At 53.8% G+C, this 24,139-nt stretch overlaps 2 protein-coding genes across 3 annotated transcripts in view; one reads left to right on the forward strand and one right to left on the reverse strand.

Annotated features, from left to right (window-relative positions):
- The first annotated feature begins 864 nt into the window (after positions 1–864).
- LOC132083863 (cytochrome c oxidase subunit 2-like) lies at positions 865–1,352 on the forward strand. The gene is given in 2 exon segments (XM_059488793.1): positions 865–1,000; positions 1,003–1,352. Coding segments are annotated over 2 exon segments (486 nt in total).
- Positions 1,353–14,228: 12,876 nt separating this feature from the next.
- PTPRU (protein tyrosine phosphatase receptor type U) overlaps positions 14,229–24,139 on the reverse strand; it is a 57,111-nt gene continuing 47,200 nt past the window's right edge. For both annotated transcript variants that reach the window (XM_059488650.1, XM_059488649.1), the window contains 4 exons: positions 22,782–22,907; positions 20,314–20,471; positions 19,101–19,236; positions 14,229–16,940 (listed from right to left, as the gene is read on the reverse strand). In XM_059488650.1, coding sequence (XP_059344633.1) covers positions 16,878–16,940; positions 19,101–19,236; positions 20,314–20,471; positions 22,782–22,907 — 483 coding nt within the window. In that variant the 3' untranslated portion in view covers positions 14,229–16,877. The remainder of the gene's footprint in view (positions 16,941–19,100; positions 19,237–20,313; positions 20,472–22,781; positions 22,908–24,139) is intronic.

Consider the following 24,139-nt stretch of genomic DNA (forward strand, 5'->3'; position numbering starts at 1 on the left):
CCTCTGGAGGCTGTGCCTGCCCTGGAGAGATGCTCCCAGTGACCACGGGCTGCCAGCACAGACACAGAGCCACCGAATTCCGCCTGAAAACTGAACCCGGGGAAGGAAAGTTCAGGGTGTCGCAGCGCTGGCAGGATGTGTTCCTCCTTCCCTAATCAGGATGTGTTATTGGGGAGCGCTTAAAGCCAAGTCGGGGGTAATTACAGGTAATTAAGCGCTCTCAGTGGGGAGTGAGGCGCTCGGGGATGCAGAGGAGCTGCCCTGCGGCTCTCGGGGAAGGGGATGAGGCTGTGCCGGGCTCGGGGCTCCCCAGAGCACGCAGGAACAGCCCTGGAGGCCCGGCAGGCTCAGGCCTTTGGTGCATCCTTCCCGCTGCCAAAGGGGTTTCTGCAGGAGCTGGGGGAGAGCTGAGCCCAGGGATCAGCTCCCAGCCCGACTGTCCCGAATGTGACGGGATGGGCCCTGTGACAGCTGAGGGGGCACAGGACCCGGGACGGGAATGAAGCAGCTGCTGGGACTGGGAAAACCCTGGCTGCAAATGGGAATTCAGCCCGAGCAGCAAAAGCTGTGCCCAAAAGCCAGCAGTCACTCTCCACAGCGTTCATCTTCCCTGCATTACTGGGAAAAGCAAGTAACTCCCGATTTACTCCGAGTTCCTGCTCACACGTGTGAGGAGTTCCATAAATGCCCGTTTTACACGAGTCCCCACACAGCCCATGAGCAGCAATAGGTGGAGCTCCAAGCGCTGCCAGCGCCCCGGGAGCAGAGCAGAGCCAGGCCAGAGTGTCCCACCCTGTCCCTGCGTGGGACAGGGCCAGCCTGGGCTAAATTGCAGGTGAAAACCCAGCACATCTCTACCTAAACATGGCCAGCCACTCACAACTAAACTTCCAAGATGCTTCCTTGCCTATCATAGAAGAACTGATAGGATTCCATGACCACACCCTAATGGTTGCACTGGCAATCTGCAGCCGAGTCCTCTACCTATTAATCCAGATACTTACGAAAAACTGTCATCAAGTACAGCTGATGCACAAGAAATCGACCTCGTCTCAACGATCCTCCCAGCCATAGTGCTGGTCATGCTCGCCCTACTGTCCTTACAAATCCTCTACATGACAGACAACATCAACGAACCTGATCTGACCCTAAAAGCCATCGGTCACCAATGGTACTGAACCTACCAATACACTGATCTCAAAGACCTGACATTGGACTCCTACATAATCCCCACTACAGATTTACCCTTAGGACACTTCCACCTGCTAGAAGTCGACCACCGTGGTTTCATCCCTATAAGCTCCACTGTCCGAGTCATCGTCACTGCTGACAACAACACACTTCACTCATGAGCTGTCCCCACTCATGAGCATCCCCTGAGCTGCCACAGACACAGCCAGGCTGCCAAAAGAGTCTGCATGGGGAAGATGAAACAGGAAAGCCTTATAAATATGATTGCCTGGCAAAAGATTTTGAGAGTATGGAAACTATAAGTGAGATTGAAATGAAAGCAAGCTTTGAGATCCCTCAATTACTGAACAACTGGAAAACAATGGCATGGCCAGCTGAAGGTGATCCCCTTTGGATCAAACAATCCCCTCTGCTTGCAGACAGGCCCAAGGCTCAGAGCAGACCCTGCCAGCTTGGCAGAAGGGGCCCAAAGAGGAGTTTTTAGGGTTTAAAATGTAACCCAGTGTGGTAATGTAATGATTCTTATGGGCTGTATGGAAATGCTGTAGGATTTGTATCTTGGACTAGATTGGTTAGTGATAATGAGAATATTCAACACAGAAGATTTATGGTATTGTAACGGGAACCTCACACTCTTACTCTCTTATCCTCCTTTTACTCTCTCGCTCTCTCATCCTCTCTCCCCCTCTCTTCTTTTGGGCCAGCTCTGAGCTGTGGCTGGCAGCTCCCAGCAGGGCCCTGCACCCAGGCCCTTTGCAATAAACCACAAGTTCCCAGCCCTGGCTGCAGAGATCTCTGGTCTGTGTCCATCCTGACTGTCCTACCCCCGGCACTCCTAAAAGTCTGCCTGGGGAAGACCTTTGCTTTGGGAAGAACTTGTGCATTAATGAACCTGGGAGGGATTTAAAAGCCATGTGGATGTGGCACTTGAGGCCAGGTCAGTGATGGGTTTGGAAGTGTTGGACTCGATCTCAGAGGGATTTTCCAACCTAAAAGATTCTATGAGGTTGTGGCTCTTACTGCAGGTTCTGTGTCTGGCTGTGGCCTTGCTGTCAAACCTGGACTCCACACCTTGCCCAGTTACTCCAGCAGAGCCAGATTGCAGCTCTCTAATTCCAGTTTAACTCGCACTAGAGGTGCACAACCTGCACCAAGCTCCTTGGGGGATTGCTCTGCCTGTATGGATGTAAAGGGGGTGCTTCAGCCAGCCAGACCCCCACTCACTGTCAGGACTTGGTTCCTGCAGCAGGTCCCCGTGGCTGAGTGCTCCCTTTGCACCCCTCAGAGGAGTTCTGCAGAGCTCATCATCTCAGGAGACAAGAAAAGCCCCACAGCAGAGCGCTGTGCCTGCAGGAGCACCAGGCAGGGTGGAAATGCAGCATCCCTGGGCTCACACCTTGTTTCTGGAGTTTGCCATGCCCATGGGAACAGAGCCAGCCCTGCTGCTGATGCCAGGGTGCCAAAGGGAGGCAGTGGTGGCAGTCCCAGGGATGCAGGGCTGGGTGGGAGCAGAGTGTCCCCAGCCTGTCCCCGTGTGCCCACAGGGCTCTGGCAGGGGCTGCAGGGGCTGCTTGGATGGAGCCTCTCCAAACCCCATGTGCCACTGTGGGCTGGGCTGTCTCCAGCTTGGAGAACCTGGGTGTCCCAGAGAGAGCCCAAAGTGGGGAGGCCATGCCATCTCCAGGCTTTGGACATGAGGAATGTTGGCTTCAATACCGACATTTTGCCTGCAGATCCCAAAGCATCTTGTGAGGCCCTCACCTGCTCCATCACAGCAGCAGCACATCCACCAAAGGCACTCAGACACCACTTTTGGGCTATTCCTGCCTGATTTCTTTATCAGGCCCTTCCCTCTAGGTCTGCTGCCACTTCTGTGGATACAGAGCTGTGCATCAAAAAAGGGTTAAAACCCCAAGGGAGCTGCTGATTACATTTTATGTAGTTCAGAAAGGCCAGTGAGGCCCCGGAACCAAACATTTTTCCTTTTAATGACACCCTCATGGATTAAGAGGGACCTGTCTCCCCACAAACATTAAAGCAATGGATGGATTACCCTGGCGACCCCACCTGTGCGCTGCTGGGACACCAGAGAACAGCTTGCAAAAGGGCCACAACAGCTTTGGGACAGGTGTGGCACAGGCAGGGCAGTGCCACTTCCCTCCACTGTCCCCAAACAGCCACCCTGGCAGTGGAGCTGGGCCAGGGAAAAAGAAAATGGAAAGTGTTTTTGGGGTGAGGGGAGGTGTTATTGCAGATGTTTGGGTTATTGCAGGGGTTTGCCTAAAAGGAGGAAGAGGGAAGGGGAGAGGAAATATCTACCAAGCTTTAGAAGAGGCAGATGGTGGCAGCGGAAGGGAAAGTGCCTGTGGGATGAGTCCTGTGTGTCACAGACATCTTTTGTGAAAAATCCTTTCTTTAGGATTTTTCCCCCTTCTGAGAAGCTGTGGCCTCAGCAGCAAAATGTAAACAATGGTTATCTGCTGCTGTGGAATGCAACAGGTCGATCCGTGATTGGTCTCCTGTGGATGTTTGGATTTACTGACCACTCATGGCAGAGCTGGGTCTCACTCTCTGCCGGAACACAGATCTTTGTTATTCATTCTTTTCTATTCTTAGCCTAGCTAGTCTTCTGAGAACTTATCCTTCTATTTCTTTTTAGTATAGTTATAATGTAATATATACATCATGAAATAATAAATCAAGCCTTCTGAACATGAAGTCAACATTCTCATCTCTCTCTCACCCTGAAGATCCTTGTGACCATTGTCACATCTCGTGTGAGTGGGATTAGTCCCAAACTTGCAGAGATCTCTGAGTGCTCCTGTCCTGGGCCATCAAAGCCTCGGGGTGCTCTGGGCAAGGCAGGGTCTCTGGCTGCCTGGGGATGGTCCCAGGGCTTTGGCAGCATCGTCCATCAGCACCCCCAGTGCTTTGCCCCGGCAGGCACCCAGCCAGGGCCCCTGTGTCACCATCCCGGGGGCCCAGCTGCCACCTGAGCTGTCCCCAGGCTGTGAGCCACCTCCAGCCAGGGCTGGCAGGGGACACAGGGACCCCTCAGGCACTGGCAGGGGATGCTGGCCCTGCTGGGCCTCGCCTGTGACTGGCAGGATGGAAATCTGCCTAATTAGCACCAGTAAAAGCAGCAGCAGCAGCAGGGGCCCGGGCAGCCCCTGCCAAGCAAACATGTTCAAATCAAACTGCAGCTCCTTTGCTCCAAAGTTTACAAGATGTTTCTTTCAAACCCTCATTAAGCCCTTCTGTCATCCCCCCTGTGCCTTGGTTCTGATGCCAGCACACAGAGCCCTGCTCCAACGCTGTTCTAACCCTGCCCCAGCCCTATTCTAACCCTGCCCCAATCCTGCTCTAACCCTGCCCCAGCCCTGCTCCAACCCTGCCCCAGCCCTGCTCCAACCCTGCCCCAATCCTGCCCCAGCCCTATTCTAACCCTGCCCCAGCCCTGCTCCAACCCTGCTCCAACCCTGCCCCAGCCCTGCTCCAACCCTACCCCAATCCTGCCCCAGCCCTGCTGGGCATTGATGGCACAAGAGGCATGGAAGGGCCAAGGAAGTCTGAGGGATTGGATTTTCCACTGTCCAGGCCATCCTCCTGGCACAGCGACCTCTGCAAAAGCCCCAGGACAGTTTGGAAGTGGAACTGGAGACATTTCCTGGCCAGAGCAGCCCCAAGTGCAGCAGGACAGAGGCTGACCATCAGCCGGGGGGAGCTGATGCTGCCCACCCCGGGCAGGGCACGCAGGTCCATCCCTGCCAAGCTGCTCCTTGGCATCAGCAGAACGCTCCCACATGGGAACAGCCCAAGCCTTGAGCACAGTTTTTGGAAAAAATTTAATTCCTTGGACTCTCATTAAGTGCTGGGCACCAAGTCCTGGCTCTGGGTGAGCACCTGGGCTGTTTCCCTGCTGCTGGCACAGCCCCACACTGTCCCCTCCCCAGGTGACACAGCCCTGAGGACAGAGCCAAAGCACAGCCCCACGCTCCAGGCAAATTTTGCTCCTGAGCTGACACCTGCCCTTTATCCTGAGGGTCTGGGAACACCTAACCAGGGTTTGGGGCCCCCAGGTTTTGTGCCAGGGGGTGGCATCCCTTGGCACATCCAGGGATGCTGGGAGCAGTGAGCAGGGTCATGCCCCAGGGGAGCCCAGCCAGCTCCAGGCACTGGAAAAGCTGAACCCTCTGCCAGGGTTCACTCAGAACTTTGGGCAGTCAGTCCTTTTCCTTCTGCTGAGCTCAGGACTGAATGCAGTGCAGCTCACAGGCAGCAAAGTGCCCCACAGAGAGCCTGAGAGGTGAGGATGGAAACGTCAGGAGGGGAAATTAAATGCAGAAACTCAGCTCAGCCCCATGCAGAGCGTCCCTGCTGCTGCCCTGAGCAGAGCCCTTGGAGCCCCCTGAGCCCTGCCTGGCCTGGGCTGGGGCACAGCTGCATTCCCTGCCCTGCAGGGTGGCCCTGAGCAGCACCCCTGCCTGCCCTGGCACAGGCTCTGCCGTGGCATCACCTGCAAGGAGCAGGGGGTAAAGGAGAAGAGAAAGGGCTGCGGGTCAGTGCTGGCTGATTGTGACATCCCAGTGACACTGCCAGCTCCTGGCCAGGGCCCCTGAGCTCAGCCAGAGCCAGAACCAGAACCAGAACCAGAGCCAGAGGCACAGCCAGAGCCAGAGGCACAGCCAGAGGCACAGCCAGAGCCAGAGGCAGAGGCACAGCCAGAGCCAGAGGCACAGCCAGAGGCAGAGGCACAGCCAGAGGCACAGCCAGAGGCACAGCCAGAGCCAGAGGCAGAGGCACAGCCAGAGGCACAGCCACAGCCAGAGGCACAGCCAGAGGCAGAGCAGGAGCAGCAGAGCCTGGCAGAGGCTGCTCCCCTGGGTGCAAACAGCAGGAGATGAGGCACAGCCAGCACGGCTTGTCCCACCCAGAGGGAAGAGCACAGAAGGATTTTGGCTGGAAAAGTCTTTAAAGTTATCAAGTCCAACCATGGAGGCAGCAGTGCCATACAAGCCTCCCCTCCTCCCAGGTTTCTGCAGCCCCAGCCGTTTCAGGGCCCCCTGGGCTGGGGGCTACAGCAGCCCTGGCACTGGGTGGGACATGCTGGGCTCAGGAGGGATCTGTGCACAGGCACTGGGGTCAACCCACAGAGCTCCCCTGGCAATGCTCTCCAAGCTCTGCTAAACCTGTTTGGGTTTGGGAGGTGGGGGAAGGACCAGGAAACATCAGGTTTCAACACTCACAGGGTTCTGTTATTCCCCTTTTGATGCTACTTTTTATTTTGATAAAAAAATGCTTTGAGGTCTGACACAAATCTCCCTCTTGCCCACAGAGCCAATGTCAACACAGAGCTCTGTGAGCTCCTCAGGGGGAAACATTTAGAATTACAGAATGAAAACATAAAAATTAAAAGCACCGGCCTGATCTTTTCTGAGCTTTGCTCCTTCCTTCGCAGGCACATTCAGAATTTTTTCTCTTTTCCCTATGAAACTTGACATTTTGGGGTCCCAGAGCACCCACAGCTGAAGCAAACCCCAGCTCCCAGCGGGCAGTGTCCAAGCCCCTCTGCTCCCACCCTGGGTATCATCCCAGGGGAAAGACCCTGGCTCACTTTTCCTTGCAAAATCTCTCCTTTTGGAGCCAAGTCAAACACCTTCCCCTCTTGGCATGGGGCACACAGCCCAGCCAGGCTATCAGCAGTATTTACTTAATGCTGGAGAAACCTTGGATCAAAAGGAAAACAACATTTTCCCACAGAAAATGCAATCTCCAACCCCTTCCTGTGCTCAATTAAAGCAACGCCACTAATTAGGCTTCCATCTACCCGTCCCACACGCTCTCCCGGGCCAGCAGTTTCCTGCCCACCCTTGTGCAGCCTCGGGCCAGCCTTTCTCCAAGTGAAAAAACCTGTGAAAGGCATGAAATTGGGCAAGGACAGGTTTGCAAACAACCGCAGCTTCTGGAGCTTGGCAAGATTTGATTTCAGCAGAGAAACTCAAACCAAGAGGGACCTTTGCCAAATGGTCTGGCACCAGGGCAGCCAATGCAGGAAATTCAAGGTATTTGTGTCCCAGCCTTGCATTTTCTCTTGCTGTGGGAGCAGGGAAGGGGGAATTCTGTCCTTCACCCTGCGTTTTTGTGACTCTGAGTGGCTCCAGCCAGCGCCACTAAAGCATCTGCCTGTGTGGATGCGTTTGAGGCGCACTGGGGGTACGAACCTGTTTATTTGTGTGTGTTTGTGTCCCTGCACTCGGGCTGTTTGCTGGAACAGGCTGCACTTCCCCCTGCATATGTCTCTGTGGCTACGTGCCTGGCTGCGTGGGAGAGCTTCCCGTGGCTCCTGGTGCCATTCCCAGGCAGCCCAGACAGCAAAAGGCACACGCTGCACTGGGGAATTATTAGTGAGGGAAGCAGTGGGGAAGGGCTGAGAAAGGGTTAATCTGCAGAAATAATCCAGATGGGCAAAGAAGTGCCACAGAGGGTGTTTGTGGTGGCTCCTCCCAGAGAGGTGGAAGAGAGGGGACAGGAGCTTTGGGAAGGGTGAAAGGGAGAGCCACAGGGTGGGAGTCAGGGGGCAGGTGCACCCCAGGCTTCCAGCCTGCACAGTTTCTTCCCTGGGGTTTTAAAGGGATTCTTCCCACTGAGCCTTTTCTGGCATCAAGGCAAGAGGCATCGAGAGCAGCAAACCCTCCCAGCAGCACCTGCATGGCCCCAGGAATTCCAGCCCCTTAACACTGGTATCTCACAAGGCTTTTCCCAATGGAAAGGTCCTCCAGTTCCTCCCAGAGCAACTCCACACAGCAGCCTCTGAGATGAACAACTGGGATCTTCAGCTCTGCAGTCCTGATCCCAGGATGACCAGCTGGGATCTCCAGCTCTGCAGTTCTGAGGGAGCCCAGGGCCTCCTGTCCATCCCCAGCCCACCCAGGCCATGGAGCAGCATCTGGAGTTCCCTCCAGGACAGGGGTCCCTGGGGGTCCATCCATTACCCTCCTATCAATGCCCTTCTCGGTTCATTTCTTTAACAAATCTTCCGTGTGCATCTTGGTGGAAACAGCCCAGAGATAATAACAGTAGATATGGGTTGACCTATGGGATTCCTGGAGTGATCAAACTGTCAGATAACAGAATAAATCTTTCTCGTGGGCTGGGATTAAATCAGAGAGTGTTGGCTGCTGCAGCTTCTTATTTATTTGTGTTCTCTTAAATTGCATTTCCCTTCCCCCCATGAAGAGCACTGGCACTGGCTGCCTGCAGCTGTAAATTACTGCAGACCTTCTGGTGAGTTGAGACACCGAGTCTCTTAACCTTGCAAACATCTCCTGCTTCCTTTAATGGCCTCTGAGAGCTCCCAGGAAAGAGAAAGCAAAATGAGGGGCATGATTTGATGGTAAGTTCATACCTTGGCCTTGCCCCGGTCTGGAGATGCCCTGCAGCCCCTCGCTGTGGAACTCCTGGATGTTTCATGGCCATGGATGCAGCAGTTCCTCTTGGCTTCCCCAGCCTCCTCCTGGCCCTGGTTCCCTGCAGCACCGTGGGGCAGGGGCAGGGGCTGTGCCTGCAAACAGCTCTGGGGAGCTGGGAATCACAACCATGGAACCACAGAGCCATTCAGGCTGGAAAAGTCCTGTAAGTAAAGGGGGAACAGGGTGCCCAGAGCAGCTGTGGGATCCATCCCACCCTGGATCGCTGGCAGTGCCCAAGGCTAGGCTGGACACTGGTATAGGTGGCCATTGAATCCTATTTGTATTGTATAGGTGGCCTTTGAGCCATAGTAAAACCCATGTATTGTATAAGTGGCCTATGAGTCTCAGTAAAATCTATGTATCGTATAATTGGGTGGCAGCTGTGGCTAATGAAGATAACTGGGATAAAAGGGGGTGGGTTGGCTGGTCAGGGAGAGCCTCTGAGGAGCCCTGGTGAAGCAGCAGGAACAGCACTGCTGTGAAGAGCTGCGTGTGAGAAACCCACTCAGAAGGTATGGGACTCTAGAAATATAACAACAACATACTGGGGCTGGGAGCAGCCTGGGACAGTGTCCCTGCCATGGCAGGGGTGGCACTGAATGGGCTTTGAGGTCCTTCCAACCCAAACCACTCCATGATTTAGGATTCTAAGATCATCAAGTCCAGCCATGAACCTGGCACTGCCAAACCCACCACTAAAGCACATCCCTGGAAGGGGCCATGGCCCTGCTCTCCTGCACAAGAACATTCCCAGGGTCCCCATTTGCTCTGGCAGGGCAGCACCTGGATCACTGGGCTCAGGCAGCATCTCTGGAGCTTGGCTGGAGATCCCATGACAGCTGTAGGGACAGGACCAGGGGCTGGCTCAGGAGGGGTGCTTGGAGAGATGCCCAGAAGGGTTTGGTCTCTAGGGGCAAGTCAGGAGAAAATTCTGACAGGGTAAAATATGTCCTCCTTTAAAAAAAGTTAAAATAAAATAAAAAAAGGAAAAAAGTACAAACCAAACCCAAACCAAAACAAGGTGTGAAATTTGCTGTGAAATGATTCTGGAAAAGTTTCTACATTTCAGTGCTTAAATCCCTGTTTCATAGGAGGCTCCTGCTGACCCCCTGGCGCTCTTCCACCTCCACAGAGTGAGCTGCAGGGGAGGTGGAAGGGAGATCCAGGGAAGTTGGGGTGTATGTACATCAGGATGTCAGTCCAGGCCTACATAGAAAAAGCTCTCACACTTTCTAATCCTTCCTAGGAGCAAAAATTTTCTGAATCCCACCCCAACAGCCTCCACTGCCAGAACCAGTGAATTCCCAGGGGTCTGCAGAGCCACCAGCACATCCTCAGGGGCAACTTCCCCATCCAAGCCCTTCCCACAGCCATCCAGCCTCCCTGCCATGACCTGGACACTCCTTGGTGTAAATCCTGAGGAAAAAATCAGGCTATGGGACCTAGCTCCCAGCCAGACATTTCTAATGAATTTGATTTTGTAAAAACAGAAATCCTGGAGATGCAGAGTCAGCCAATCCCTCTTGAAACCTCATCAAGTGTCCCACGGAGCAGGGGGAGATGAGCTGCTCCGTATTCCCTTTTTGTGCTGTTTGAAACACCAGCCCTTCGGGAAGGGACATGCAGCATCATCATCCCCAGGGTGGCAGGGAGTGCTGGCAGATGCTGTGCCCAGCACAGGGGCTGCCCTCAGCCTTTCCCCAGGATGCCACATGCAGGGGAGCAGCCCAAGCACTGCAGCTCAGGTAAAGTCAGGCTGGGTTTAGGAAGGCAGAGGTGCAGCACTGAGAGATCTCCAGAACGTGCACAAGGAGCTGCTGGCAAATCCACTCTTGCCTTACCTGCAGGACCATCCTCCAGCCCACCAGTGGGTCAGAGCTGCCAAGAAACTCCAAGGGGCATTGCTCAGTCCACTGGCTCCACCAACACAGTTTCTCTGGGGTTGGAAGTCCTCCCATCGCTTTCTTCACCTCCTGGGAGCGTAAAAAAATTATAACTTGGCCATTGGCCCTGAAATGCAGAGGGTCTGGCACATGGAGACCTGGGTGCAGAGCCATTAATGTGGAAGGGCTGACTGAGCACCCATCGTGTCCATCAGAGATCCCCTGTGGACCCCAAGGCTGCTCAGGAAGGGGGAGATAATTCCCTGCTGCTGTTAATCTGCAGAGACACCTACGACAACAGGAAAATCACAGGTTAAAGCTGCTCCACTCTTCCAGCAGGAACACCTTCCCTGTCCTGTGAACCTCGAAGACATGACACACAGAGGAAAGCTAGATGATTAATTTCTTTTTCCAAACCATGTCCAGGAAAAAAAAAATCAAAGTTTTTAGCTAGAGGAAAACTGTTTTGGCAGCCCAGCCCTCCAGGAGCTGTTCTGGAGTTCATTTTAGTTGACTGAGTGTGCTCACACATCTGTGATTAGACACTCTACAGATATTTTTGTTAACCTCCCTATTTGAAATTCTCCCCAAACTTCCAGAGCAGGATTTTCTTGTCCAAGCATTTGTGTTTTGTATCCGTGCTGAAATACTGCTTTATAAATAGCAAGAGCTTTATCTTGACTCTAACCAACAACCTCAACTTAAAGCTAAATGCATAATTTACTGCAAATTAAACTTAATGGGACTGGAATAATTATGTTGACTTTTGGAAGTACTTAAGGATAAATACATGATTAGATATTTTGCACACCGTGAGGAAATATTTATTTCAAAATACAAATTCTTCCCATTGAGTCTTTGGATGGAACATTTAGAGGTGACATGAGCAGCATAGAGATTACAGCCCAGTTAAAGCTGCTTAAACAAATTCTCCTACAGGACTTGGACCATTGGAGAGGTGGGAATTCTCTGTGCCATGGGATCATGGCTTGGGGATGTGGGCACATCCCTGCCTGGGGCTCTGCAGCCTCTGCTCCCTGTGCCTGCTGTGGATGAGGAGCCCTGGGCTGCCCATGGGAACAGGATCATCCCGCCCAGCCAGCCCTGCCCAGGCCTGGCCCCAAAAACAAACCCAGCAAGGAGGGACAGGCCCGTGGCTGGGTTTGTCCCGTTCCAGCCCCAGGGCCAGCTGGGCTGCGTTTGTCCCATTCCAACCCCCAGGGCCAGCTGGGCTGTGTTTGTCCCGTTCCAGCCCCATGGGCAGCTGGGCTGGGTTTGTCCCGTTCCAGCCCCATGGGCAGCTGGGCTGGGTTTGTCCCATTCCAACCCCCAGGACCAGCAGTGGGCTGCGTTTGTCCCATTCCAACCCCCAGGGCCAGCTGGGCTGGGTTTGTCCCATTCCAACCCCCAGGACCAGCAGTGGGCTGCGTTTGTCCCATTCCAACCCCCAGGGCCAGCTGGGCTGTGTTTGTCCCGTTCCAGCCCCATGGGCAGCTGGGCTGGGTTTGTCCCGTTCCAGCCCCATGGGCAGCTGGGCTGGGTTTGTCCCGTTCCAGCCCCACAGGCAGCTGGGCTGGGTTTGTCCTGTTCCAGCCCCAGCTGAGCTGGGTTTGTCCCGTTCCATCCAGGCAGGCGTGGGCAGCCCCACAGGGCTCTGCAGTTCAGGGTCAGAGGATGAGGATGAGGTGAGGATGAGCCCAGCCTGAGCCACAGCAGCTCTTGGCCTTGCAGGGACATCCCAGGTGATAAATGGGCATGTTGAATTTGGTTTCATTTTAATTAATTCATCTGCCAGGTCAGTCAGGAGGGTTAACACAGCCTCCCTCAGCCCTGCCTCTGGCCTGCCCCTTGGCTCGAGGCAGCTTCCAACATGCCACATCAAAAGGAACAAGCCCAACCTTTAGAGGGCTGAAGTGCCATGAGCTGCTTGGAGGGACAGGGATGGGGGCTCCAGGTGGGACCCCCACCCTGGGAAGGGTCTGGCTTCTCCTGCAGGAAGAGAGGAAGAGGAATGCTTGTCCACCATTCCCTGACAGCCTTGGGCCTGGCCCTCTGCACCGGGCTGGGTGAGCTCTGGGCACCCTCCTGACAGCATTCCCCGTGTCCTGCAGAGGTTTTGGGGCTCTCCAGGGGCAGGATGGCCACGGTGGGGGCAGTCAGGACAAAGCTGAGCATCCTCTGGGAACAGCAGCCCCTCGGGGCAGGTGGAGAGGGATGGCACAGCGGACCCCACCTGCCACCTCTGTGCCAACTGCTGACACCCCTGGGCTGGAGCTGAACTCCCCAACACTTCCAGCACTGTCTGTCAGCCAGGATTAGGGAAAGAGCCTGTGGATGGAATGAGAATATCCAGGTCACCTCCAACAATACCATGACATTGGCTTAGGGAAATTATTACCAGCTCTACCAGGCATGTGTGCTGCAGATAACAGCACAAAGGAGGCATTGAGCTGGCAAGCAATTGCCAAGAGTTGGGCACTGGACACGTATTTGGATGGGTTATTGACATGCAAAGTGCTCCCTTTAAGTGGCTCTGATCCATCCAGGCCTGGCAGAGCAGCAGCAGGACCTGAGTGCCTCAAGCCATGCCCATGCCAAGCTCTCCTGGCTCTGCAAAACAGGGACAGGGGTCCCACCCTATCCCATCCCATCCCGAGCTACCCCCAACAGGTCACTCACCAGGACACTGATGAATCCAGGGTGGGACAGAAGGACATCTCCACAGGACATCTCCACAGGATGAGCACCTGAACTTCTGCTCCTGTCCTGGCTCTGGGGCCCTGTTGGCTCTCTGGGCTGTCCATGCCTCTTCCAAAAGATGCAGGAACGAAGTAAGGAAGGACACTGATGCCACCCACACCCCTGAGCTCCTGGGGCCACAGAGAACCTGGAATTACCAAACTCAGTGGCCACCACCCTTGTCCCCACAGAACTGCTCCCGTTTTTACCTTCACCAGCCACAATTCTCGGATCCTGCTGGGAGCAGCTCTGTCTCTCTCTTCAGACCAGCCTGAGCCCACCCTGCCCTCCAGGACAGCCCTGGGGACACAGAGCTGAGCCCCAGGGACACCCTGCCAGGGCTGCACCCACACACCCAGAGCCCTTCCCAAGGGCAGGGCTTGCTTTTGATTTGCATGATCCCCATTTTTATTATTTATCAGTAAAGTGTAATTACTGCTTCCTTCACGAGCCTTAATTAAAGATGAAAAACAATCCTGACAAGTCAATTAGGTTTTTTTTCCTTGGTCTCCATTAAATTAAGACTCAAGTGTTACTGGAAGTGTTTCATATCACAACACATTTAACTGAAGGCTGCTTCGTAATAAATAAATCACTGAAGACAATGCAGGAACTTTTCCTGAAGGCTCTTCTTACAACAGGATTTCGTTTTCCAGCTGGGAAATGCTCTGGTGCTCTTTTTGCTCCACAGCACCTCTTCCAGCAGGAGCTGTGGGCAGCCAGGGTGGCTGTGACCTCCAGGAGGGCACCAAGCACAGCTCTGGAAGCACAAGGCAACCCCATCTCCTCTGAGCCATGGGGGCTTTGCAGGAACCTGGCCCTGCAAATCTATTCCCAAAAATGCCCTTTAAAAGATAGAGCTGAGGGAGAGGCTTTTTCTGCACCTCAGGGCTCCCCACATCACAGCTCCCAGCTCAGAGCCAGGAAAGAACTCCAGAGGCCATCACAAATTTGGAATATTTATTTATGCAATTAATTTTCTTAAAAGGAAAGAAAACCAAAAATAATATCATAACAAAATAATAAAAAAACCATTAACAACAGCTGGATGTGTGTGGTACAATCCACATCAGACACGTCCCTCCCTCGGTCCCAATGCTCCATCCTCGTCCATGGTGGAGCTGCCTCATGGTCCCAAGTCCCTTTGGCACCAGGTCTGGGATGCTGCCAGCTTTTAGGATCACTTTGACTGCATATAGACAAAATTGTTCCAATTTGGTGTTTTTCTTGGGTTTTAATTTTTTCCTTTTTTTTTTTTTTTTTTTGTTTTTATTTAAAAAAAAAGCACCACTCCAATCTGTAATACCAATAAACATTATCCATCTTAAGAACAGTATTTATATTTTTATATATAGATTTCTATATATAGATTTCTATGTACAAGATGTCCTTGCCTCATCTCAGAGGAGCATGTCAGTAGGAGTTGGAGATGGGCTGGGTTTTATAGCACTTGGATTTCAAAATCTGCCCTTCACCAGAGATGCCCTAAAAACCCAGAGACACCAAGCAAGGAGGTATCAAAATAAAATAAAAAGGGAAAACTCTTGATTTTAAAATATATATACAACTCCTCCAGTCTCTGTAGGACTAAGTGGGGTTTCACCCCTCCTCCTTTTCCTCTTTCTGGCAATACTTTACCTGCAGAGCCCTGTGGGATGCTCCCTCCCTCTGGACCACAGGCAGGATTTAGCCTAGGCAGCAGCATTGCTGGACAGCCCCCAGAGCATCCCACCCCGTTCCCAGGGATTTTGGAGGCTCAGCTCAGCCATTTTCATACAAAACCAATCAATTTCTGCACCCAGCACGCAGCACCTTCCCTAGGACAGCACGGGCAGGTCTATGGAGAGATGGGAACTGGGAAAAGGACACAGATTTATCCCAGTGTGAGTACTGGTGTAGTCAGGTACTGGTGTAGTCAGGTACTGGTTTTACTGGACCATTTGGGGGTAAAAAAGACCTTTTGGTGACAAGACAGAACGGGCACACTGCAGATGAGACAGCAGGGATAGCAAGAAGGAAGGAATGATGTCATATAGCCCTTGGCATAAGTTATTGTCAGACTGTGAATTCCTCAGGGAGGAGGTGGCAGAACCAAGGGTCTGGGGTGGTGCTGAAATCCCCATCACCACAGCAGTGGCACATTGTCCAAGGGCAGAGAGGGCAGGGATGGCTCTTCCTGCTCTCTTCAACCCTTGGGAGGTGGATGGAAACATCTCCTGGGTTTGCTCCTCCAGCCATTTGAGCTGTGCAGCCTTCCTGATTCCCTGGGCAAGGCTGGGCAGCCCCAGGCAGGCAGGGCAGGGAAGCTGCCCCTGCCCTGGGCAAGCACGGCTGGAGGAGGGAACACAGATGGGGGTGAAGGGGGCAGATGGATCAAGGACAGGGCTGCCCACATGAAAACTGCAGCACCTGGAGGAGTTTCTCACCTGCTCTGCTCCATCCCCCCCAGAAGTGATGGTGAAGGGCTCAGCCTGGCCTCAGGACAGAACCAGCCTCCCCTCAGTTCCCACACCTGGATCCCTTGGGATGCACCTTCCCAAGGCCATTTATTTTATTACAACCAGGCTGAGAGCAGAATCTCTGGAATTACCACAACATCAGATGGAAAAAGTGCCATTTCACATCCGCCTGCAGCAGGATGGAGCTAAAACACCCCAGGTACCTTCAGCCACCAGCCCCGGTGGCACAGGAGTGTGGGGACCTTCCCCTGTGCAGCCCCAACACACAGCCATGGCTTTGGCACAGCTCAGCCCAAAATCAATCCTGCTGCCCCACCAGGCCCAGCAACTGCCCAGGGGTGGCACCCAGGGAGTATTTGGGATGGACCCGAATTTTGAGGATTTTGCTTCAAATGCAGTGATGCACAAAGGCAGGGTTAAAAACAGACCCATGGGTCAGTGAGACATCACAGGAAGAATTCACTGCTACAGATGGAGAAGAAGGTGTGGAGATGCTGGGGAACCATCCCCTCCAACACTTTGCAAAAGCACCAGGAGGGTCCAGGTCAGTCCCTGCAGAGGGACATTGCATGGCCAGTGCCCCCATCCTCATCCCTGTCTGTCCAGGGCTGGATACACAAAGGGTCAGAACTCACAGAACTAACAGAGGATCAAACTCATGGTGCCTAGGGGCAGAAACTCAGAGCTCCTGGGGGGGCTTTGCTCCGGCTCAGAGTGAGCCCCACCGAGGGAAAACCTCCAGCAGCCTCCGGGCTCCTCGAGGAGCAGCTTCAGTACCACACACAAAAGAGCAACATCTCCCAGTGTCCATCCTTCTGTGATGGGAAACAGCCTCAGCTCCTCGTGGCCTCCTCTTCCTCCCCTCCCTGGCCTCCTCTCCAGCAGCTGCAGAGAGCCAGCAGCACCAAGGCCAGGCTGCGACTCCAAGGAACCGGCTGAGCTGGGGGATCCACCCAGGGCAGGGAGGGAAGATGGAGAGCGGAGGATGAAAATGGAGAGTGGCCAACACATCTCCATGTCCTTTTGTTTCCTGGAGGGTCCTTGGCTGTCTCCCTGAGCAAGGACACAGTGCCCAGCTGGGAAGCACGGCTGGCACGGCCCTGCACGAGCCGTGGTGCCCCTCTCGTGGCCAGGTGCTATCTGCTCTCCAGGGACTCCAGGTATTCCAGTGCTATGTCGTAGCAGAAGTGGTACTGCTCCTGTTCAGAGAGAGGAGAGAGGGTGTTAGGATCCGGAGGGAGCTGTTTCCCAAAGTTGTGAGGAGAAAGGAGAAACACATGTCACCAGCCCTCAGGAAACAACTGCCAGCCTCCCAGGGCCCCCTGACAGTTCTGCTGAAGCCACAGCCAGGAAAACTCCACTCCTGGCAAACAACACCCACACTGGGGCAGGGGCATGGTGCCCCAGATCCAACAGCTCCACACACACTGAAACACAGCATTTTGGGGACACACAGCACCATCATCTGCCCCAAGGGAGGAACCAGAACTGCAACATCCCCTTATTGTGAAAATACCTTTATTCACCATCCCAGGTACAACCAGCACTGGGGGCTCAGCAACTTAATCACCTCAGTGACTGACATGTGTCAGTCAGATGATGGAAGAGACGTGGGAACAATGGAGTCTGGGGTCAGAGGTGTCCACAACAAAACCTTAGGTAAGAAATCAAGGAGTTTTTGTTCCTGAGTTCAGCAGAGGCCAGAAAAGGGGAGAGCACCCAGGCAAATATCCATGGTTGGAGCGGATGGAGATACCCTGCCCTGGCTGCCAGGACATTCCTTTATCATAAATTCTCTTGCCCAGCAGGACCAGGCTCCTTCTCCCATCTTTTGTGAGACATCCAAGGATGGTGTCAGCATCCTCCCACCCTTCACTCCCTGTCAGCTGCACAAAGGGAAAGCCCAGAGTGGCTGACTCCTGGTTTTGAAACAAAAATCCCTGAACTGGGGCTTGTGGCTCATCCATCCCTGTGGACCTGTTCCCATGCTCTCCCACCCTCGGACAACTGACAGCACAAAATCCTCAGGAGAGCTCTGACCGTGGCAGTGCCCATCCCAGGAGAGCAAATCCCAAACAAATCAGGATTTTGGTGCTGCTACAGGCACTGGGACATCAGGTGGGTGTGAGAGGAGGGAGGGAGAGGGCAGAGCTTCTCTCCCCAGATCCTGGCCGCAGGATGGGGATTGCAGCCTGAGCAGTGGCACAAAAATCCTGTTATCCCCCACGGGATCCCAGGTGGGAGCAGGCAGAGGAGGAGAGGGACTTCAAAGCAAGGAGGCTGCGGCAGCCCAGATTAAAAGCACATAATGCTTTTTGGATTAAGGAAAGGGATTGTTTCCATTTATCATCATATAAAAATAACCCCCGGGGCAAACACAGGGGGAAGGGGTGCAGGCAGCAGGAAGTGCTCTCTGCTGGGCTCAGCTCCTTACACCAGGCATGGATCCAGCCTCCCAGTGACTCTGGGAGATTGAGATTCCCAGAATAGCCAGTTCAGGTTCATTTGAGGCAGGAGGAGGCTTGTGTCCTGATGGGAAATGTTACCTTTTCTTAATACCCTTGCAATTTAGCCCAGTGGGTCTGGTGGCTTCATGCTTGTCACATCATCTTTCCATTATCTGCATCCGTCCCCCTGCTCCCCTCTCCCCTCCCTCTCCTTCTCCTCTTTTAATTCCTAATGCAAATCACATCCCCTCCTCAAAACCATTTCATTTTGCAACTTAGGGATTTTATAATCTAAACAGGGTAAACATTTCCAGCTGACTTGCTTTTAAAACATCATGAGGCACCTGGATCCCTCCACCACGGGGACAGACAAGTGCCGCTCCCTCCCCTGTTCCATCATCAGGGCCTGAATTAGGGCAGGGGCTTTTTGCCCTGACCTGCTGCCAGCTCCAGCCTCCTCCCAGGACACATCACTCCATTCCTGCTCCCAGCAGCTTGTGCACCCATTAATTTCACTCCAAGTGCTGCTCATTCCCTTTCATATTTCTGACAGGAATTTCTCTCACTCCACACCAGCGCTGCTCCCAATGCCACAAACCTTCCAAAGAACCACAGTTACATCCCGTGGGTTAATGTGACCCTGCCTTACAGCTCCTGGGGAGGATTTCCAACAATCCCAGCACTGACTCCAAGGCTGTGCTGCCACAGCAGGATGAAGACGAGCCCAAGGCTGCTTTGAGGAGCTGCCTCACTTCCCAGCCCACCCCAGCACAGCGCTGCCGTGGGGATGCCCATGATGCTGATCAGGATTTGGGGTGGAAAAGGCAGCATTTTGGGAGGTGAGCATCCCCAGCATCTCTCCTCCGTGCCAAGACCAGAAGCCAGGGTGGACAGGGAGGATGTGGTGCTTACCAAGGTCTCCACCATATTTGGTTTGTAGTTGCGGAGGGTCTTGGCAGCAAAGAAGACATCTGCCATGTTGTGACACTTGATCATCTCCAGGATCATGGTGGAGGCACAGAAGGTGCCACTCCGGCCACCTCCGTTCCTGGTGGGACAAACACACGTGTCAGGGGTGACAATCAGGTGGCATCAGAGCACCTTCCTGCTCCCTTCCAAGTCTCCCTTTCTCTATCTGACCCTGCATCCCAGGGGATGTCCCAGAGCAGGGGCTGTACCTGAACCTGCCCCATGGGGTGGCAGGACAATGATCCTGCCCTCCAACCCTCACAAGAGCATGAAAACACCCTTTTGGATTACCAAGGCTGGATCTTGGACATTTGGGCTCAGGTCCCAGCCCTCCCATGGATCAGCTCCTCGTGACCTTGGGGAAGCTGCCATGTCCCTCCTGCCCTGCGCAGGGTGACCCTGGGCTGGTGACACGGTGCTGCTGCTGCTTGGAGGAACTGACCCACCATCCACACAGGGCACTGGGAACCTCCCCAAATCCTGAGCTGAACCCCTGCTCCCACACCACCACACCTGCAGCCTGACAGCAATGGGAACATGGGAGAGGAAGAGAGAGCACTATGCCAGAGCTTTATAAAGCATGTTCTCAAATTATCCTTCAGCTAACGAAGATGGACAAGGCTGTAATTAGTTTTTGATTAAAGGCTTCACTGCTGTCTTTACCCATCTGTGAAGGTGCTGGGTCCCATCTGAGGGGAACACACATGGTGCTCATGAGCCAATCCCACTGGGAGGACAGGGCTTGGAGCAACCTGAGGTGTCCCTCCCACTGGAACAAGATGAGCTTTAAGGTCCCTTCCCAGGAAATCACTCTATGTTCTCTGTCCCCCTCACAATGAGCAGCAAGTGGTGGGAGTGGCACAGCTCCTGCCACGTCCCTTCGGTGCTCTGTTACACACAGAGGATGTAGGGACAGGGCTGGGACCTCTGCCAAGGGTGGGGGACCAGCACAAAGGGCAGGTTGGTGTCACCCCTGCTGAGCATCCATCTCATGGAGGAGGTGACCCAAAACACATGTTGTGGCAGAGGCAGCCCCATCTGGGGACAAAGTCACCCCAGTGAGGGCTTTGTAAGGATCTCCAGACAGTGCTGTGGACATGGAATCTGGAGGCATCTCTCCCTGGGCAGAGCCTGCTCCTCCCCAGCTGACACTCACAAGCAGTGCACCACAGTCCTGCCATCACCACTTTCCTTCTGCCACCTCTCCACCTGGGCCAGGAGGTGCAGGAAGGACTTCTTGGAGTCCGGGGTGTCTCGATAGGCTGACCAGCGCAGGTACTGGAAATGCCGGACCATCAGGTGCCCCTCCTGCAGCTGGAAAAGTAAAACTCATCAGCTGCAACCCATGGGCTGCCCTCATTTGCCTCCACTGGAGATCTGACAGAGAGCAGGAGATATTTGATGGGGGGAAAGAGGGGTTTGCCACACATGGACAGTAGAGGCAGAGAGGAAAACCCTTTCCTGCTGCTTTAACGTGGATTGTTCAGCCCTGACCTCCAGCTCACACTCATTCCACCACCCCATCCCACCCAGGAGAACTCCACTGTCATGGTTTATTTGACCTCACAGCATCTTGGGCTCTCTCCTATCTCCCAAAACCTGCTCCCAGGCCCCTGAGCCTCCTCGAGGCTTCTCCATCACACCTTCTCCTTTGCATGCCCAAGATCCATGGCACATGGTTCTGTTGTGCTCGCTGTAAACCAGGAGGCTGCTGAGAGGCTGCCACGGAGGCGGGAGCTTAATACCTGGTAGTCTGGTTAGTTTGGGAAGCTAATCTGGTTAGCTGGATCCAGGAGGAGGATTACATGCACAGAGCTCAGCACGCTCTGACTGGACAGATGTGGGACTCCTGCTCAGGAGCACTCAGAGCATCCCACGTACAGGACAGGATGAGACCACGGTCAGCCCCCCAAACACAACCTGGGGCTCACAGCTCATGTGTGGGGAGCACGTGGAGGAGAAAGGGGGGGGTCAGGCACAGATGGGGGACACTCAGCTCTGGAGGCTCCATCCACACAGTTTCAGGTGGCTGCTGAGTGGGATAAGCACCAGACCTTCTCCACCAGCACGACCAGGTGCTCCCGTGGGGGAGTTGGTATTCCTGGGGACTGAGAGTTGGGGGCATTTGGTGCCCACTCTAACCTGCACATTTCCAAAAGGGGCTTTTCTGAACCTTTCTGGGAGCTTTCCTGAACCTTTCTGGGAGCTCTGATGTGAGCTGGTGATGTGCCTGTGATAGCCTCACCACCCCACCCTAGGCTCCAGTTTTTGCTTCCAGCTGGAAGCCAGGAAAGCAGAGGAGGAAGAGGAAACAAATAAATGGAGTTAAAACAGAAGAAAACTCCTTTGACAGCCTGGGACGGAAAGTTTTGGGATCTGCTTTAAGTGAGGTGAAAGCTCTGGAGCACTTGTGACACCCCCAGTGCCCATCTCCATTCCAGCAAGGCTTGGCACAAAGTGGCTCCATGCATTTCCCAGCCCTGCTCCAGCAATCTGCTCCGTGGAGGAATCTCCTCGTTGATCCAGAGATTTCCATCACGCTGCATTTTAATTTAGCCCAGAGTATATCCTACCACCTGAGAGCTGAGCATATTTGGTGTAGGATTTTGTGCTGACACCCAGGAAATGCCAGATGCTCTCTTGTGAACCAAAACCCTCTTTGTGTTAAGAGTTCAGATAATCAGGATTTATCTCCTCTGGCCCCAGCCACCCTGCCCAAGCACCTTCCCAGCCGGGCTGTCAGCCAAGCCACACATTCCCTTCCAAGCTCCCTAATTCCCATCTGCCCAGTGACCTTCACTGGGGCACTGGCCTCAGCCTCTTGGCAACCATTAGGAGTTTAAAGACATCAGGGATGCCATCTCCTCCCAGCTGGCATTTACAGGTAAATCAGCTGCTTCTTTCTGCGTACAGCTCTGCATCCTTTCCCTGCTGCCCTGCATTTCTCTTCTTTCAAGAAAAGCTTAACCAGCCATGCAACACTGACAAAGGGTAAAAATCTGTGTGGATCTTCTCATCCTGCAGGGAAAGGGCTCTGCTGATACCAGGGGAGCTGCCGTGCCCACGTGGGGAGTGCCCATCCTGTGCTATATGTGTGGCAGGGCAGAGATGGAGCTTCAGGCAGGAGGAGAAAGGTCTTCCAGCAGTTTTCTAACACCTTTCAAGGACCTGCGAACTTCAGAAAGGTTGGATGGAGCAATGGCAATTTTACAAGTTCCTCTCTGCAGGAGGAGAGTTAGACTGGAGACCCCAGCAGTCAGGAAAGATCCTACTGCTCTCAACAACTCCCTGAAATGTTGAAGCCCGGTGGGGTCAGCCTCTTCTCCAAGGTAACAAGTGATTAAAAAAGAGAAGACAGCCTCAAGCTGCATCATGGGAAGTTTAGATGGGGTATTAGGGGAAAATTTCTCCACCAAAAGAGTTGCCAAGCCCTGGCACAGGTTGCCCAGAGAAGCTGTGGCTGCCTCTGGATCCCTGGAAGTGTCCAAGGCCAGGCTGGATGGGGCTTGGAGCAACCTAGGATAGGGGAAGGTGTCTCTGCCCATGGTAGGAACAACATGGTGTTCAAGTTCCCTTCCAACCCAAAGCATCCTGGGATTCTGTAACCCATATAAAGCAGCTCACCCGTGTGATGTTCTGCACTCGGAAGAGCCGGGACACGATGTCCTCATCCGCCACCCCTGAGATGTATTCCACCTCCATGGGGCCGTAGTGCTGCAGCCCTGGCTCGGGCCAGTACTGCAGGCAGGGCTGTGGAGAGAAGCACAGCTCATCAGGACTGAAATGTGGGCTGGGACACAGGCAGGGGCAGCAGGAGACACCAGTGAAGGCAGGGCTGGTGCTGGACCCTGGGGGCTGCTGGCACGGGGTGGCCCCAGGGTGGAGTGCTGGACCACAATGCCATTTCTCACTCAGAACATCAATGGCTGGAGGATCTCCCAGCTTATTGAGGGGTCAGAGATGAAAGGTCAGGTCCACCCCCAGCACTCAGCCCCCTCAGAGCCCCCTCATACTGCACAACAGCTGACACAGCCTGCAATGGACACTGCTGTTCCAGGAGGATGCAGGATGGGCTGTGCCCCAGTTCCAGCACAGAGCTGAGCCTGCACAACAACAGAGCAGGGCTGGGCTGCTCCCAGCTGGCTCTCCAGCCCTGCTGGTTTTAGGAGCCACTCTGCCACCAGCAGTGACAGCAACGTGGGATGTCAGTGCTCCTCATCCCATGGCCAGGACATCCCACTAAGCCAAAGCAATCCCAGCCTGCATCTCTGGGGAGCAACTCCCCTCCCTGTGTCCATCATGGCACTGATGGATGGCTCAGTCCCTGGAGCATGGGTGAGATTGTTTTCACAGTGTGACAGCTGGGAAACCAGCACCGACACAAAATATACGATGTTTGTCACCACACTTTCACAGGGCATTTAGCAATGCAGGTCAGTCATGGCCTGGGCCCAACTGCACGGCAAACGTGTCTCAGGAATAATTGGTTATTAATAGGGGCTATAAATCTCTGAGATCTCTGAGCCTTCCAGACTCAGAACTATAATTTGGATATTAAAACTTCCCTTGGCAAGGCGTAGTTCAAGTGAGGGCTGTACCCTCAAAGTCACCTTTCAGAGCTGCCTGCTGGAAAGGTTGATTTATTACCTGTTGGTCTTATACCAGTAAACATTTATGATCCAGCTAAATATTGTAACCCAGACACCCCTGAAGAACAGACAGCGAGAGAGAAGCAGGGCAGAGTAATGAGGAAAAATGGCAGAGGGAAGGGAAGGGATTCTGTCCCTCTGCCCTGCTCAGGTGAGACCCCACCTGCAGAACTGCCTCCAGCTTGGGGAACATGGACCTGTTGGAGCAATGTCAACACCAATGGAACACCAATACCAACTCAAAGCCAAGGCAACATCAACATCAACACTAACACAAGACCAATGCAACACCATTACCAATGCAACATTAACACCAATGGAACGCCAATGCAA

This window comes from Ammospiza nelsoni, chromosome 25 (genome assembly GCF_027579445.1).
Source record: "Ammospiza nelsoni isolate bAmmNel1 chromosome 25, bAmmNel1.pri, whole genome shotgun sequence".
NCBI classification, from domain to species: Eukaryota; Metazoa; Chordata; class Aves; order Passeriformes; family Passerellidae; genus Ammospiza; species Ammospiza nelsoni.